Source organism: Rhopilema esculentum, chromosome 16 (genome assembly GCF_057945365.1).
Source record: "Rhopilema esculentum isolate cy_ngs chromosome 16, ASM5794536v1, whole genome shotgun sequence".
Classification (NCBI taxonomy): domain Eukaryota; kingdom Metazoa; phylum Cnidaria; class Scyphozoa; order Rhizostomeae; family Rhizostomatidae; genus Rhopilema; species Rhopilema esculentum.
The window spans coordinates 3266420-3282435 of NC_142830.1; the positions used below are offsets into that span (position 1 = coordinate 3266420).

Sequence of the window (16016 nt, forward strand, 5' to 3'; positions counted from 1 at the left end):
GAGAAAAAGTTACTCCGCTCTGACCGCTCTGACCGCTCTGACCGCTCCGATAGCAATCTGCTATAGTAAGACTCTAACATAAGGAAGACTATACTCCTCCTGTACATTTTTACAACCACAAAGAATTTTTTGTCAAATATTACTTCTAAGCAAAGATTTTATCATCGAATTTAGACGGAGGCTGTTTCACTAGGGTCAAATCTATACTATGTTTACATACAGCTACCCTGAGCACCCAGGGTAACACACAACACGCTGTGAAAATTGTAAATATTTCATAAGTGGAATTCTCTTTGGACTAAACTTTACCTGCAAATGTCATTGCTTATATAAATCATTTGAACTTACTGTCTGTTCAGTAGCTTGCGAATTGCACCTTTTAAAGTTTTTAAAGTGCTGCAATGAGAAGGGTAGAAAGTTTATTAATAAAGTTTCTTCAATCAGCACGATAACTTTGCTGTGAAATTGAGTACAGCCACTGACAGATATTTCTGCAAAAGGATATTCGTGTAAGGCATTAATTTAATGAAAGAATATTGCTCACTAAATTCTAGCAGTTGTAATCATAAAAATGATATATCATGATACAGTTCAGTATTTCATTGGCTTAGAACTAGGGGGCGTACAAAAATTATTTCATTTGAGTGGTAAATGATATTAACGGCATGATATCGCTCTGCAATGCTCGCCATTGGGAGGGAAACATGGTTTAAGGCCCCGCTTACACTAGAGTGTTTTATCCGGATAAAGTTTTATCCGGATAAAAATTTATGCAGATAGGCTCTCCGTCTACACGACCGAATTTTATCCGTGTAGATATTTATCCGCTTTGCCGTACAAATATTTGAATAAATTGCTACGAAATTGAATAGATTTTTATCCTGATAGAAAATTATCCGACAAAGGGGAATGTAAACGGTTTTATCCCGATAAATACGCATACACTACACACTGAGGCTTTCTGTTTCATATTGAGGCCATTTAAATATGATAACGAAACGGTGCAGGAAAAAAATTGGCGCGCTTTTGAAAATTTTTCGGATCATTTTCGCTGTTTCCTGAACTATCATGGATGAAATTCTGCAAAAAATTGTATTATCTCTGTTTGCATTTTTTTGAAATAGCTGCTGCAGCAACGTAAACGGAAAAAAAATCACCCGGATAAAACACTCTAGTGTAAATGGGGTCTAAGATGAAGAGAAAGGGGTCGGAAAACGCTGCCATCAATGTCTTAGAGCCAATGTTTTTCAAAGCTCTTTATATTTTTCTTTATTAAATATTAATGTAAATTTTTAACAAAAAGTTGATTAGTTTATAGAAACGCGGTAACTCAGCCTTGTTTTGTGATCAGTTTTGCATAAAATTTCCAGTTTTGTTAAGTTTTGTATATAATCATCATAAATACATTAGTAGAAACAAATTGTAATTAGGTTAACAGCCATTTCGGCCCATGTACCTATATTATAAAAAAAGGAATAACCAAAAAGTTGTTTTCTAAACATAAAACTATAGAACCTATCGTCATCATTCGCAATGAGAAAAGAAAACAAGAACAGTCTCTCGTTCCCCAACTTTATTTTGAAGGTCGGCAGAGCGCACAATAGCAAAAGGTACCTCAATAATGTATCGAACTTCAAGGTTGAGAAGAGCTTGTCCATCTGCCCGTAGTAGTAATTAAAACATTTAAGTTTTCAATCTTCATTATTTCCCCCCTTCTTAAGAAAGATGACCCATGAAATCCTAGGCCCTTCTACTCCGTGGTTCACTTTTTGGGAAGCAAATGTCGGTCCGTACTTACTTTACTTCTTTTCATTAAGCAGCATTATGTGTTTCGGGATTTACGCTTGAGTTTCGTTAGCTGTTTGTGATTACAATCAAAAGGTTAAAATTAGCAAAGTTAAAACAATAAGGTTTCCTAGCAAGAGTTTTTTAAATGGAAAAATAAATGTTTAAGTTTAAACACGACAGGAAACATTGCGAATCTTTGCAGCATAGCCGTACTTAAAGAGGGCAAATATCGTCTGTGTTTCATTGATAGTTAGTTATTAAATGATTTCTTTTAAACAAATGGACAAACAGACAAATAGACAGATAGACAGATCTTGAATGATTTCTTATCCATTTCTTTTATAAAAAGCGCGCCATAAAAAACGAATAAAGAACATAGGAAAAACTAAGAAAACTTCAGGAATCGAAGCAAAAAATTACCAGGCAATTAGACTTTGGAAAATGTAGAGCTCCGCAATATCGCGCTTTTTCATCCACTTTCTTCGAACTCTTAAAAGAATCCAACACAATACAATGTAATACATTTCAATACAATACAATGTAATACATTACAATACATACAACACAAAAATTCTTCAAAAGTTTCACCAATTCTTTACAACTAACTTGACTGGTCGCTTAAGGTGGTCAGATGAAGCGGTCAACGGGTAGAGTAAATGCAAAATTGGGAATAGATTTAGACAAATAACGATACAAATGAGATAAGGTAATCAATCAAAAAAATAAAGTCATGCAAAAAAATTACGCGGAGAGGGTTGATTGTGGCTATGAATCTTCTTCTTCTTGACTCATTGCGTTTTGAATAATGCGCTCGAAAAAACTGAGGATGGTCTAGGGTGTAGAAGGTTTTAAAGGTACTATGTTTGTTCTTTGAATAGCGGATTGGATCATGTGACCGGAAAATATCTCACATCAGAACGTAATAAACTGTGCAAGCACAGTGACCTCGATGCGGAGAGGAGGCGAAGTAGCGGTAGAGATTATCTTCAATCCTTTGATGTTCCTGCTGAGGGTTGGTCCCACCGCTCACTGTGACAATAGCTCTAAGGGATCTACTTTAGTACCCAACAGATGAATAAAAGATATTCTATTTGTTTATAAAACTCCTGAAAACGATTTAACTTGAAAGCAATAGCAGGTTCTTGCTTTTGAAGGACCTTTCATAGGGGACTGTCGTTTTTCAAAACAATAAAAAACAAGCATTAAATGCTTGGATAGAGATAATCGCCACCAGAAGTTTCTCAAACTTCCTTTTGGTTGCAAGCCATTTGCGTCACTCATGCTGCCATGTTGCTCGAAAAAGTGGAGCGCTCACAATACATCTTTGTGACCGCAATTTTTAACGGGTTCCCGCCTTCTCCAGAGACGGGACGTTGGAACCAGAGACACATGCTCCTTCAAAGCTGTTTTGAAAAACCCCTTTTTCTTAGAAGTGCCTTTTTGAGAGTTTGTGTAAAAGTGTCTCTTTTTAGGCTAAGTGTCCCTTCTTACCTGCACCTCGAGAAAACCTGCCTTTGTCAATCAGTTTTGTAAAAGTCATAATACAACGAAATTTCTCTACAAAGCCATGGCAAGCAAAGCTGCTTAAATAAGGGCAGAATACGGGACATCGATTGTCCTCTGCAATACACTGTCACTGTGTGTAAACCTATTTATAGGCATCAGAGCTGGTTGAATTGATCTTTTCTTTGAAGCAATTTGTATCCCAGCAAAAAAGTTACGAGAGCTCTAAATATTTCAGTTTCTGTTCAACGATTTCGCGGCAAAGAAAGGCAAATTACATTCTTCGATACGAGAAAGATCGCATAACTAAGGTGTAGCCGGAGATTACAGACTTCTACAAAGGCCAATTCTAAGACGCGACATGTAATAATCACAACAAAAAAGATTTACGGATTTAGGATTAAAGCAATGGACAACAAAACATATCTGCAGGAACAGCTTTCGCAAAAATTCAGCCAGAGCCGAAGAAATTTCACATGCTCTCAATGAATTGCTTCTTATAAGGTTCAAAGCAACGCTTTGGTTTTCGTGCGCGTATTTACTCACGTTAATGAGCAGGTGAAATCACTTTGAAATATTAGCACCCCCTGGAAACTTGGACTAAAGGCATCATTTCTACTGGTTGCGCACACAGAAACAAAATTGATGGACAAATTTTGCCGGTGGCATGCTCGATAAAAAAATTAATAATTAATGAAGACTATAATAAAGAGTATCAGGAAAGGCCGCACATTGAGAGTCACCTGGTGCTATTCAGAGCTGGATCTAACACTGACGAAACGAATTCAAATGGCCTAAGTCTAGTTTGAGAAGAATTCACTGTAAACAGCTGTTAGAATCGATTTTAAACCAAATCGCTGTGTTCAAAAACATGGGAAACGAAGTTGGCAAGGGAAAGTACGCCAAAATGGACCAAGCGGAATTAACTAGCAATGACGATCCGGGTAAATCAAACACAAAAAATGGCAACGTTATAGATGAAATTCGCGTGGAAGCAACGAACGATAATTCTGCAGTTAGCAAGTTAAAGAGTCTAAAGCAAGGCGTTTCATCGGGATATCATAGCATAGTACTAAGCCCCAGGCCGGACGATACCCGCGATTCGCACGATTATCCGTCAAACACAAACACAGACGAAAGATGATTTAGACATGTTCGCTAAAAGTCTATAGAAACTGCAGATGGCCTGTCGTTAAGTTCGAGGTCAATGCTTCATAGTTATAGAAAACGACTGAGCGAGTTCTCCTACAATGCTGTTAAAGAATGCATCACCCTTGCTTGATTGATAACGTTTTACAGAACGCCGCTGCCTCAGATTGGCATCATTCTTCAACAATAGATGTGAAAAACTTACGGAAAACGCCTTAAAATTGGGATACAATAAAATAATGCACAAAATTAAATATCAAGATAAAAATTTATTTGTAAAACGAAAAGAAGTTTTTTCATTATTAGGTACTGAAATAAAGGAAATTTCAAAAGGTCAGGTATCAAGTGGAGGCTCTGGAAACTGGAGCATCCTTAGAAACCTGGCATTGCAGATAACGATTTTGAGTCGTTTGGTCTTTGGCATTTTCAGGTCCTGGCGCTTTAAACTAAGCTGTTAAAGATATGTTTATGCTTCAGATTATACAAATGCATTATACATAAACTGAAAATGCAGGAAAGAACAATGGAGACCTGTCGTTGTAGAAGATGGCAGCAAACAATAAGGTGCTGCAAACAGCGCATTCAAAAGACAGCTTTTTTCCGTTAAAATGAACAGGCCTTCTGTTGAAGCAGAGTTTTGACAAAACATTTTCAGCATACATTCGTTACACCACAGCTTCACAGACTGATGGTGTTGCTAGTAGATCTGTTCTGTCTCTACAGTACGAATTGTATATAGAATGTCATAGGCACATCGTCCTTAGCTAGTTCGCAAATAGAACGTGAAGATCAAAGCGAAGAAGCAGGGTTTCAATCTTGTTGAATGAATGCATTCTTTTTAGAGCATTAATGCTGAATTTCCAATTATTAGTTATAGTAATATTAACAATTATACAAAACCGAAAGAAATAGGCCATAATTCAACGGATAGGCCCATGGTATGCCACAAAAGAACGCATGGGTCTGTTTTTGTTCGGTTGAAATTGATTCCTTTCCCCCAAAACGTTCGCTACTTCCAACTACGCAACTTCCTATTAACACTTGTCTTGAGATTGTGCATGTGTCATTGTGTCCAAAAATACAGAGAAAAAGGGCTATTTAATCTGCCATAATGTGTTTTAAAACGCTTTCACTCTGACATTTCTAGATACATCATGCATGTGAAAACGTAGGCAATATTTATGAATGAAAATTTGTATCGAAAGTAACAACATCGAACACTCGAAGATAGCGCCAATGTAATTGATACACTGTAAATTCGACGTTTGAGATTGCTGGAACTGCAATTGAGCGTTTCTCTTGCGTACCTTCTTTCTTTACTGAAAAATATAGAAATGTTATAAAATTTTGTAAGCTACGACAAGAGCAGGATCGGTACATGTAACTAAATTACGTAACGCAGTGGCCTCAAATCATCAGACGCAAAGAACAAAACGTCTTATTAAAATAACGTTGCTTAAATTTAATATGAAAAAGAAGGGGATGCCTATTAATATCCAAGATGTCTTTTATTTCACACGGTGGATGGGAAGGAACTCAAGGGGCATTATATATGAATGAATGTTGTCCTGATTACACTGGGTTTACCCCCGAAAACATAGTTTCGCGAAAAGGGGTTTTAAGCTGGTTTTCATGTCTATCATAAAATGATTACTGGTCTCTTAATCCAAATTTAACGCTAAAAAAATGTACTCCCGATCAACTGTCTCTTAAAAATTAATTTGTTACTAGTATCAATGGTATGATACAAATTAATGCATCTCCAAGGAAAAGCTTTGAAGTCGTCGTTGGAAGCAATACTTAAGCGTTAAGCACGCTGAATTTATAAATCTTTTCCTGCTATTAACTGGGTAATACAAGGTAGCAAATTTACTTGATAACGTCTTCAGGTCAACCAAAATATCGTGTTTTACTAAGGGTATTTGCTTTGCAACTTCCAATACTGCATGTGAACGGGTCTGTTGGTAAATAACTTTTGCAAAAAGCAAATGAAAGGAATAATTCAGCTTTCTCTAATTGCTGCGCATCTGCTTTCAAAAGAGAACTGTTCTTATCTTGAAAAATAAATCAACGTAATGCACGTTAAGCATCTAACTTACAATTCAACTCAATCCCAAAACTAAGTAAAATGCTATACCCATACAAGATCTACATAAGTCCATTCTTACAAGGGGCATCTCAATAACAGTCAAAAGTACTCTATTACAATTATATAGCCTTAGCAGGTAAAAATAAGGCATGTGAAACTATGGTAGTTGAATGGGGAGGGGGGGGGGGGGGGGGTTGGGGGTGGAGATTGACTGATCAACATTCAACCCATGTTTAAGGAAACAATTATGCAAAAATTCGACGAACAAAAGAGAAAAGTATTTTGTAACTCAAGATGTTGTAATTTCGGCCTCACAAATGTATTTCTGTGCATTCATCAGCCAAATTTTCATATGCAATAACCGCATAAGAAAAGAAGAAGATAAAGTTGTCCTTATATTGGCAATATCTATTACAATTGGTGCAATATTCCAATATTTTGCACAGACTTGTCAGGTTAACCAACTATATATTCTGAAATCTGCTTACATTTACAGTGACTTGTGTTGGTCGAATAATTGAACGCTATTTACAAATCCTGACCTCACGAAATGAAGACAGATAAATGAAACAAAGAAGCATCCTGTGTTGTCTAGCTTATGTACCCTCGTAGGATGAGCAATAAGAACGTGTTGTCTATGAGGAACTTCAACATAATGTAGAGTCTAGATTCTTAAAAAAGACGGTTGAATAAAGGCATATCCTTGTAAATAGTTTAGACTCTTGACTCTACATTACTCTTGACTCCCTATTGAGTGAAGACGGCTGTTATAAAGCTAACTGTTAAGACATCATTCGCTGTATCATTCGTTCTATGCTGGTTATGTTATGTTCCCAGAATGGTAATGTTTTTCTTTTGTTTACCTCATAGTGCAGGTAATAAGAGTCATGACTTTCTTCTTTGATCTTGCAGGGGCACGTTAAATTTTTTACTGTTTACACAAATATCACATACTAATTAATACAAAATTCATGATTTAAGAACTTGATGCGAAAATTAGTAACAGCATTTATCGCGAAACTTCTATACTCGCGTTGAGAGTCAGACTTTATCTGGCTGACTAAGCAGGCTTTGACTGAAAAAGGGAAGCCGAGAATCAACAAAAGATACAAGAGGGTTAGAGGAATTAAAAAAAGCAGACAAAACACGTTCTTGCATCCCCTAATCTTCACTAAAGTTGTGTCTTAGCCAATGAGGTGACGGGTTTTAGGGATAATTTTTTAGGGGCAAATTCAGCAATCAATTTTGTGGAAGTACATAGATTCGAGCAAAATCATTAAATTGGAGACGAATTCTAATTTTTGAAACATAATTATAGAGAATTCCGAAAGACAATGCCGAAAATTCTGATAATGCCGAAAATTCTGACCGGCGTTTCTGATTAGTAGTCTGGGTACGACAGCCTTAGCAAAAGTGTGAGCCGAACAGTGGGTGGCCGTAGAAGGATGATGGTAGGGGATACTACTCACTAGCAGGCAATTCTTATAAGAAATTGGTCGAATGGGCAGTTCGAATACAAATAGGGAGATTCTGAAGAAAGCTTGTAATATTCTATCGATTCTATGCAATCTTATCGAAGATAACGCTCCACCAAGGCCGTAGCCCATCCCAAACTGAGCAAAACATATAATTCAGTGTCAGTTATGGCCAATACATTACGAAATACCGGCCAAACAGCAAGACCTTATGTGAAGTATTTGAAAATCTAAGGGCTGTCGCTGTTTATTCATAAAGACCTTGAAATGTTTGTTGAAAAAGCATTGTTGCCTTGCTATACAATGATCTGGCACTAGAATGCAATTAAAGTGTTCAACGTGAAAATGAACCTTTATGAGTGGTATGGAACAGGAAAACACAGACAAATATAATGTCTCTAACGACATGGTTTGATTATCAAACGATTGACATGCATACTATTAAAATTAACATTTAGAATAGGGAAGAACTTGCTTGGGCAGCTGAGTGTGATTGCAATAATGATGTTGATCGTTGTGTTGGAAAAGAAAAACAACAGTTTTATTGCGAAAACAAAGTGGATGGCGAAATCAACATATAAATTCTCGCTTCTGTGCTAAAAACGAAGGCCATTAGGATAAAGGAAGAAAAACTAGGGCTTGATTTAACATCTGCATCGGAAATTCAACAGTACATACTTGCTCAAAAGATAAGTAAAATGATTTAATGCGAAAAACAAATTTGATCAGACGTTTACCTACTAATTTTCATGACATTACAAATCGCACATTTCGCAAAATATGAAACAGTTCCCTACTCAAATACTTTTAAGCTGCTAGATGACGTGATTTTCGGTTCAGCAAAGAAAGTAGATTTATAAGCTGTTTGGCTTAAGAGCTATGTCTCTAAAGCTTCACAGTTCGTTACAATAATGGATACTGAACAAGAAGCAAGCAAACGATATGAAGATTGTTAAGACGAATATGAAGATAATCTTTGCAATGCATAGCATTTTTGAATGAATTTATCAGGGGGCTTTCAATACAATCAAATTTTTACTACAAATTTTTCTATAAATTTGCTAGCAGTTTTCTTGATTTGCTAGTTAACTTTTTAAACTTAACTTTCGTCAGTTCATCGAACTGAAAAGAAAGTCCCCCAAGATAAGGATTTATGAGTCTGGATAGCTACAAAGAATGAAAATAACTTTTTAACTTCAGTATATCTCCGATCCTTTCTAGCAGAACATTTTAATTTTCAGAAAAGCCCACTTAAGTTCCTTACATGCATTTTTTTTATTAATGTAGTTTGTTTGAAGACATAACCCGAATGACGTGTTAGAGTTTGTAAATTCTAGTAGGAGGACGGGAAAAGAAGGAAAGATTAAGGAAATTGCGAAGGAATTGAACGGAAAAATAAGGGTTAGGAAAAAAGAGTAGCAATGAACGAGGCAAAGATTAAAAAGGAGAGCGGGAAAACACCAGGACCAACAGGAAAGAGGAATTGGATTTTAGAATTAACAATGGTACAAAAAATTTTCAAAGGAAATTCATTATGGTTAGTTTTTATTTTTAAGATAGATTGTCTTTGCCAACTGATATTTTTCGAAAATGATGATGATTGCATATAACAGTTTATTTCAATTTTTTCATTTCAGAAAACATTATTTTAAATCTAGTAAACTTAATACATCTACCTACATTTAATATAATAAATATCATTTAAGAAAATAAAACAAAGACCTGTTTTCCATCTACCTATTTACAATTAAATCTTCTTTATTTCGTTCCTTTAAGGGCTAAAGTATAATATTTCTCTTTCATCAATTTCTGAGTATTTGGTTGATGTCAGCAAAATAAATATGCTGCATTGCGGCGTCAGCGGAAATTCGATTCGCAGGATTCAGAACTAAATGATTCTGCGAAGAAAAACCAATGGAAAATTTAAGCTTAATAGCAGAGCCAATATCGGCCATGTAATAACTGAGGTTGTGTAAACTGAGTCATATTTTGGGCAGTATGCTTGTTTACCGGGCTATCGGTTTTCCAGCTTCCACATACGGAATTCTGGCAATATGCTTGAACAGGGGGCATTTGAAGCAAACATAGCATACAGGATTTGGGAAGCTAGGTGAGTTAGAGGGTAGAGATGTTCGAACTACTGATCTTGTTAGCACGTCTGAACAGAAAATCTTTCAGGGAGGTCAAAACAAATGAGCTAAAGCAATAAAAGCTTTCAGGTATGAAAACAAGTGCTTCCACCTTTCCCTGCCGTTCTAGAATCAAGTATATGGTGCCACTTAAGCTATCAGTTACATTGTATGATATCAAGGATAATCTAAACCTTTGAGAGCACTGTCACCGCGGTATATTGAAGCTCCACTTAGCAACACATTAACTGACTATTAAAACACCTGCCAACAAAGCAACCAAAAGGCCAAAAATGAAACTTGAAGCAGACCTTAGACATTATCAGAAACAATGATAGATAAAGAAACCGGCGTACAAAGTACAAGTCATTCTATTCAGGGTCTTTGATGTCTACAAACAGCATACATGAACACAAGAAAGACTTTATAATGACAACGCGAACATGTTATTTTTCAATCTTGTGTACATTCGAGTCCATGTTACAGCTTAGCTGCAATAACATGGATGCTTTTCAACCCTCAAGAGAGGTTTTTTAAAATATCTATTCAGCGGGTTACTACTCATAATATCATGTTTAGAAAAACACAACTCCGAATCGCCATGCTTTAAAAACCCGGGGAGGGGGGGGGGGGGTACTTAGTATATTTTGCTGACAGGATGTGCACGTCTTTCCGGGTATCATTTTCAGCAATTTATTCTTAGGCCGGGTATCTGTTCAAAGGATATAATCTAAAGCCGGTTGCCTGATTTTCGTTTTTTTCTATTCAAAAATAACAGCAAAGAGGCTGCCCGCTCGTTGTTTTTGTGGTGTTCTGGCAACCATGGCAACTGGCACCAAAGTTTTTGGTTTCCTTCGTTCTTTTTTCAAAAAACTCAAAAGCTGGGTGTCATTTTTAGCTTCTTTTTCTAAAGCCGGTTCACCAAAACAATCTTAGGAGTGCACACCCCCCGTCGTTTTGGTATCCAAGTACACCCCCCCCGGGTTTAAAAACCACCAATCGCCACTAAAAAAGGTTTATTTTAGGTGATTTAGGTCAAGCAGCGCAACCTAAGGAAAAAATGACTCAATACAGCTAAAATGTGATATAAAAACCAAGGCTAAAATTACTGGCACAACAAACCTGCAAGAGGTCTCTACCAGCAGCCGACAATGTAGGAACAACAGATTGCAGCGATATTGACTGATGAATGTTGAATTCCTGGAAAGATACAAGCAAAAGTCCATAATTCTGTAATCAACATAACAAATCTTTTACTGGGAAATTTCAAGAATTTAGTTTTTCCTACATGAGAAGACAGTCAAAAGACTGAAAATGGAACTTCTTTCGATTTTGTATGATGGAGCAACATCTGTGAAGCTGTGATAGGCTTTCTGAAAAGGCCTATCAGATTTTTATGTACAGTAGTTTTTATCAACTGTCTATCTTTAGTGAAACGGTTTGTGTGAAAATAGAATTATTGGCCTTTTACAGGGAAGATCTTTTCATAAACCAAACATGCCTTGGTGCCGTACATCTTTGTTTAACCCATATTACATAGCACATAAACATATTCTAATAAGCGAAATACTTTCTCAACCCATAAAAATATTCTGATGTATTGCAACGCGACATAAAATTCGTTATATATACTATGAAATGAATTCAAAAGTAATTTTGTCGAACATCCATATAAGAAGATAAAGTTTGTTTGCGGTACAATAAACAATAAACATGCGGTACAATAATTCATAAAATCTTCCATTTTGAAACTGAGAAGCAGACAGAATACTTTTCTGGCAGGCAAAAAAATGGGTCCGTTATACCTGCCATATCGATAACAAGAGATTGTTGTCCTTTATTTTATCAGACAAATAATGCGTTCAAAAATAAACCAAAAATTTGTGAAAAGTCAATAAAGTTATGACTCTTTAAAAGAACCAACGGACATAAAACTAGCTGAATTAAAAGCTATTAACAGCAGACCAATCCCAATGCAAATGATCCTTGAAACCAAGCACTCTGTACAATTACTTGTTTGCACAATTACAGCCCAATTCTAATGCAAGTTGAGAAGAACGTCATGAAAAAAGAACAACCTGGGATACATAAGGTTTCGCTTTCGGTAAGATTGGTAAGAATAGAGTTATCCGAGGATTCAAGCAGTTAAATGATTCAAGCAAGCAATTAACTACCTTGTAATCTGGTAGCTTTGAAACACCTGGCCAGTTCTCTTCAGACGGCGAACCACGCAGCCTGTAATTTATAAAAAATTAATTCAAAACGGAGGGAATTGCAATAATGGTTAAATAAAGGCAAAAGTTTTCAGGTACGCAGAAACCGACACATCAGGGAAGGGGATATGCTAAGCGGGTATGCCCCAAAAGGTATCAAGAGAACGACTTGAAGAAACGGAAAATCAATAGTTAAATGGGAATGTCCTAAAAATAATAAATAATTTTCTTTGAAGGGAAAAATGCAAAATAATAGATAACTTTTTTAATATAAGGATGGATTGCTAATTGGGAAATTTTTTAAGATAACACAAACATGAAGACAGCTCCGTTCTTCCTCACCAGCTGTAGCAAAACCAAATGAATGACGCTAATCGAGAAATTAAAACACCATATGTCAGTATTAACTGTTTTGCATCAGATAATGAGTTTGTTGTGTCTCTGAAGCTCAGTAGCCTGAGGCTTGAAACAATTTGTGGCTGGTTTCATTAAGCATTTATTCTTTAACGAAGTAGAGTAGGTCCCTAACAAAGGAACTGAAATTAACTAGGCAAACTGATTTGAAAAATTGATCAACCTGCAAAAATCCATTTCAGTTAGCCAAACATGTATTATGATTTTAATCACAAGGAACAGCTCGTATTGTAACTTTTCTATCTAATAATTTTTAGGTAAGGTACAGAATTTAAAATGGCTTATTTGTATAAAAAAATCAGTTGTTAAAACAACTGCTAGCAAATCTTAGTTTTGGTTAGTGTGGTAGCAAATGTGTCTTTGGTAGCAAATGTGTCGTTGGTAGCAAATGTGTCTTTGGTAGCAAATGTGTCTTTGGTAGCAAATTTGTCTTAAAAATTTAACTGAACAGCACAATAGAAGCGCCTATAATAGCTGTGACACTGAACTGACCGGAAGATTCTTTTTAACTGGTCATCAACATCGCTTCCTGGAAAGATTGGTCTACCGCCATTTGCCATTTCTAGAAAAGAATATATGACTGTTTCAAACTAAACACAACTTACTCATACAAAGAGTAGACACTGCCACGAACATTGGATATATACTACAAAATACCATGCTGCGAATGCATCTTGTAAATAACTTGTGAGATTAATAAATCAAGCATCAATTGGGCTTGTTGGTATCTTACATGCCATCTTTCTTTTAATGAAAATATTTCAAGCGATAAAAATGAAAAGTTTCAATAGATATGATACGCAAGTCATTAAAATAGTCGAAAAATGACCAGGTTTGTTTTATTATTTAGTATTCAGCGTAATTAAAGCTTACAAAGCATTGATACGTCCAATTTTTGCAATTTCCCTCAAATATGCGTGAAACTAATACAACATAATTCAACAAAACCTTATAACTAAATGAATTACACTCTTACTGCAATATGAATATATTTAGATATTTAATTATAAGTATAAACACACATACAAATATATGTTTATATGGGGGTATTTGGTACTGAAAGTTGAATAAGAATGAACTTCGATTGGATGCACAATTTTTTCTACACAGACGTACTAGCATTCTTTCAATACCTTTTTTAGCCAAAAGTTACAACAAATATGCGGCCTGGAACGTTCACATAACACACTCCCTGCCTGATGCAGGTCTTGGGCAGGTATTATGAATGCGCCAATGGTATGTTTTAGCATTCTGATGGTGAATGAAAAGCGTTGAATATAACGTAACATATTTACACGAAATGTGAATAAACAACGGTGAATGAAAAGTAACCTATTTGCAAAAAATGTAAATATATTGAAACGCAAGGGATAATATAGATACCCGCGAAAATGCAGCCAGCAGACCAAATATCAATAGATGTTGTATACATTTTGGCGCCCATCAGAACATCAGGAGGTCGATACCACAACGTAACGACCTAAAATGCAACCAGAAATGCCAGTTTGAACTGGGGACAAACTTTACGTAGTTTCTATTTATTTGCAGTTATAGTTACTTGCAGTAAAAGTTTCTAGCAGTATACATCACGTAATTCGACAGACTAAGCTGTCCCCTTTATCTTATTTTATGTTGCAAGTCACTGTAGCAACGAGTATCGTAGAATAATCTACGTGTTTAATTAATAAATATACTTTTGGCAGAGATTTGTTTTCTTACCACGCCATTATAATGGAAATGAGATGTACTTGTAATTAACATTTTTAACATGATACCAATGACATACAGACAAAATTGTTCAATTTAACAAGCAAATGTGAGACAAAAGTCAAGGAATACTAAATGAAAACTGCCAATGAAAAATGCAGAGACTTTGATATCATAATATAGCCTATCTAAAATTGGCTGATGATAATTGGTTAAAGATCTAGCGATTCATTTGAAAATATTTTGAGTTCGAAAGAGGACGAATGTCAGGGGAAGGATGTTTGTGAAATAAATTTCCTAATAACGCAATAAAATTAAATAAAATCTTCAAAATTCAAATAAAGTAAGAATTTAAAATATCAAAGCTTGCGGTTATATTGCAGAAATATTCCAAAGAAAACAGCTTATTATTGATGAAATATCAAAGTAAATACCTCTGCGGAGAAGCAGCGCACCGGAATGCCGAAAGCCCTGGCTAGGCCAAAATCTGCCAACTTCAGCTCATCTTTCTAATACAAATAAAAATGTGTTTGAGAGGTATAAAAATTGAGAGGGAATAGGGTGAAGTAAACTTTAATCTTGGGAGTAAAATATAAGTGTACCTATTTCTGGATGGTTAAATAGCTTTTCAAATATAAATAGCTATTTCGATGGTATCCTTGTCTAGATAGATCCAGCTAGGAAAGGGATAAACATGATCATTTATGACAGTAGGTCCTTGTTTATATTAAAAGCCTTTTCTGAAAAATAGTAAATATAAAGATAAAATTGCAAAAACACCGCAAGAAAAGTTAAGAGAGAAAAATTGTTATGTATCGAGATAAAGTTATTATTCAGAAACAGCTTTATGCCATCGAGAAAATATTTCTATTCGTCCACTTTATCTTTCCTGTTTGGATACATCAATAACCTAGCTCTCAAATACGAAGTCTAAGTTCTAGAGACTGCTTACACTATATTGGTACCTTAGACAAAAAAGTAAACTTATTTCAAGCATTCCTCCAAAAAGTCAAGTTATAAAAAAGAGGCAGAACATTGGTTTTCTCCAATGCATATATTAACAAAGCACTCGATTAGCTCAAAATGTGGAGAGAACCCAGGATAAGAGCGATATTAAATATGGGGAAATTAAAGGTAGGATTAAATATGGGGAAAAAATTTCGCTAGATTGGAGAAAAGTTTGACGTTTCCATCTTAAATAATTGGAGATTTATCAACTGGAATATAATCCTACTTTTTACATTATAATTTTTGCGCCAATCTACATGTTCACTTTTGAAATCATGCCGGTAAAAAAATCAAAATTTCTCCAATTTCCATTCTGCTTAAAAACATGCTCACATCCCTTTCATATTGTCTGAAGCAAACGGTTTTTCTGACATTTTATCGTTTATTTTCTCTGAATAAGACGCTAGTTGCTAGTCTATAAAAAAACAGGAATACGACACTTTGAGCCTTAAGACAGAACAGACTCTTAAGTGGCTTGAGTCATCCGTCAATCAATTTATTAGCCAATCAATAAGTGGGTGAGTGGAATCACGGGAGCAGT

At 35.6% G+C, this 16016-nt stretch overlaps 1 protein-coding gene across 3 annotated transcripts in view; it reads right to left on the reverse strand.

Moving 5' to 3' along the window:
- Nucleotides 1-4849: 4849 nt before the first annotated feature.
- The window catches only part of LOC135682242 (cyclin-dependent-like kinase 5), a 77680-nt gene continuing 66513 nt past the window's right edge, over nucleotides 4850-16016 (reverse strand). For all 3 annotated transcript variants that reach the window (XM_065197040.2, XM_065197039.2, XM_065197041.2), the window contains 6 exons: nucleotides 14902-14976; nucleotides 14144-14240; nucleotides 13253-13322; nucleotides 12308-12368; nucleotides 11256-11333; nucleotides 4850-9902 (listed from right to left, as the gene is read on the reverse strand). In XM_065197040.2, coding sequence (XP_065053112.1) covers nucleotides 9807-9902; nucleotides 11256-11333; nucleotides 12308-12368; nucleotides 13253-13322; nucleotides 14144-14240; nucleotides 14902-14976 — 477 coding nt within the window. In that variant the 3' untranslated portion in view covers nucleotides 4850-9806. The remainder of the gene's footprint in view (nucleotides 9903-11255; nucleotides 11334-12307; nucleotides 12369-13252; nucleotides 13323-14143; nucleotides 14241-14901; nucleotides 14977-16016) is intronic.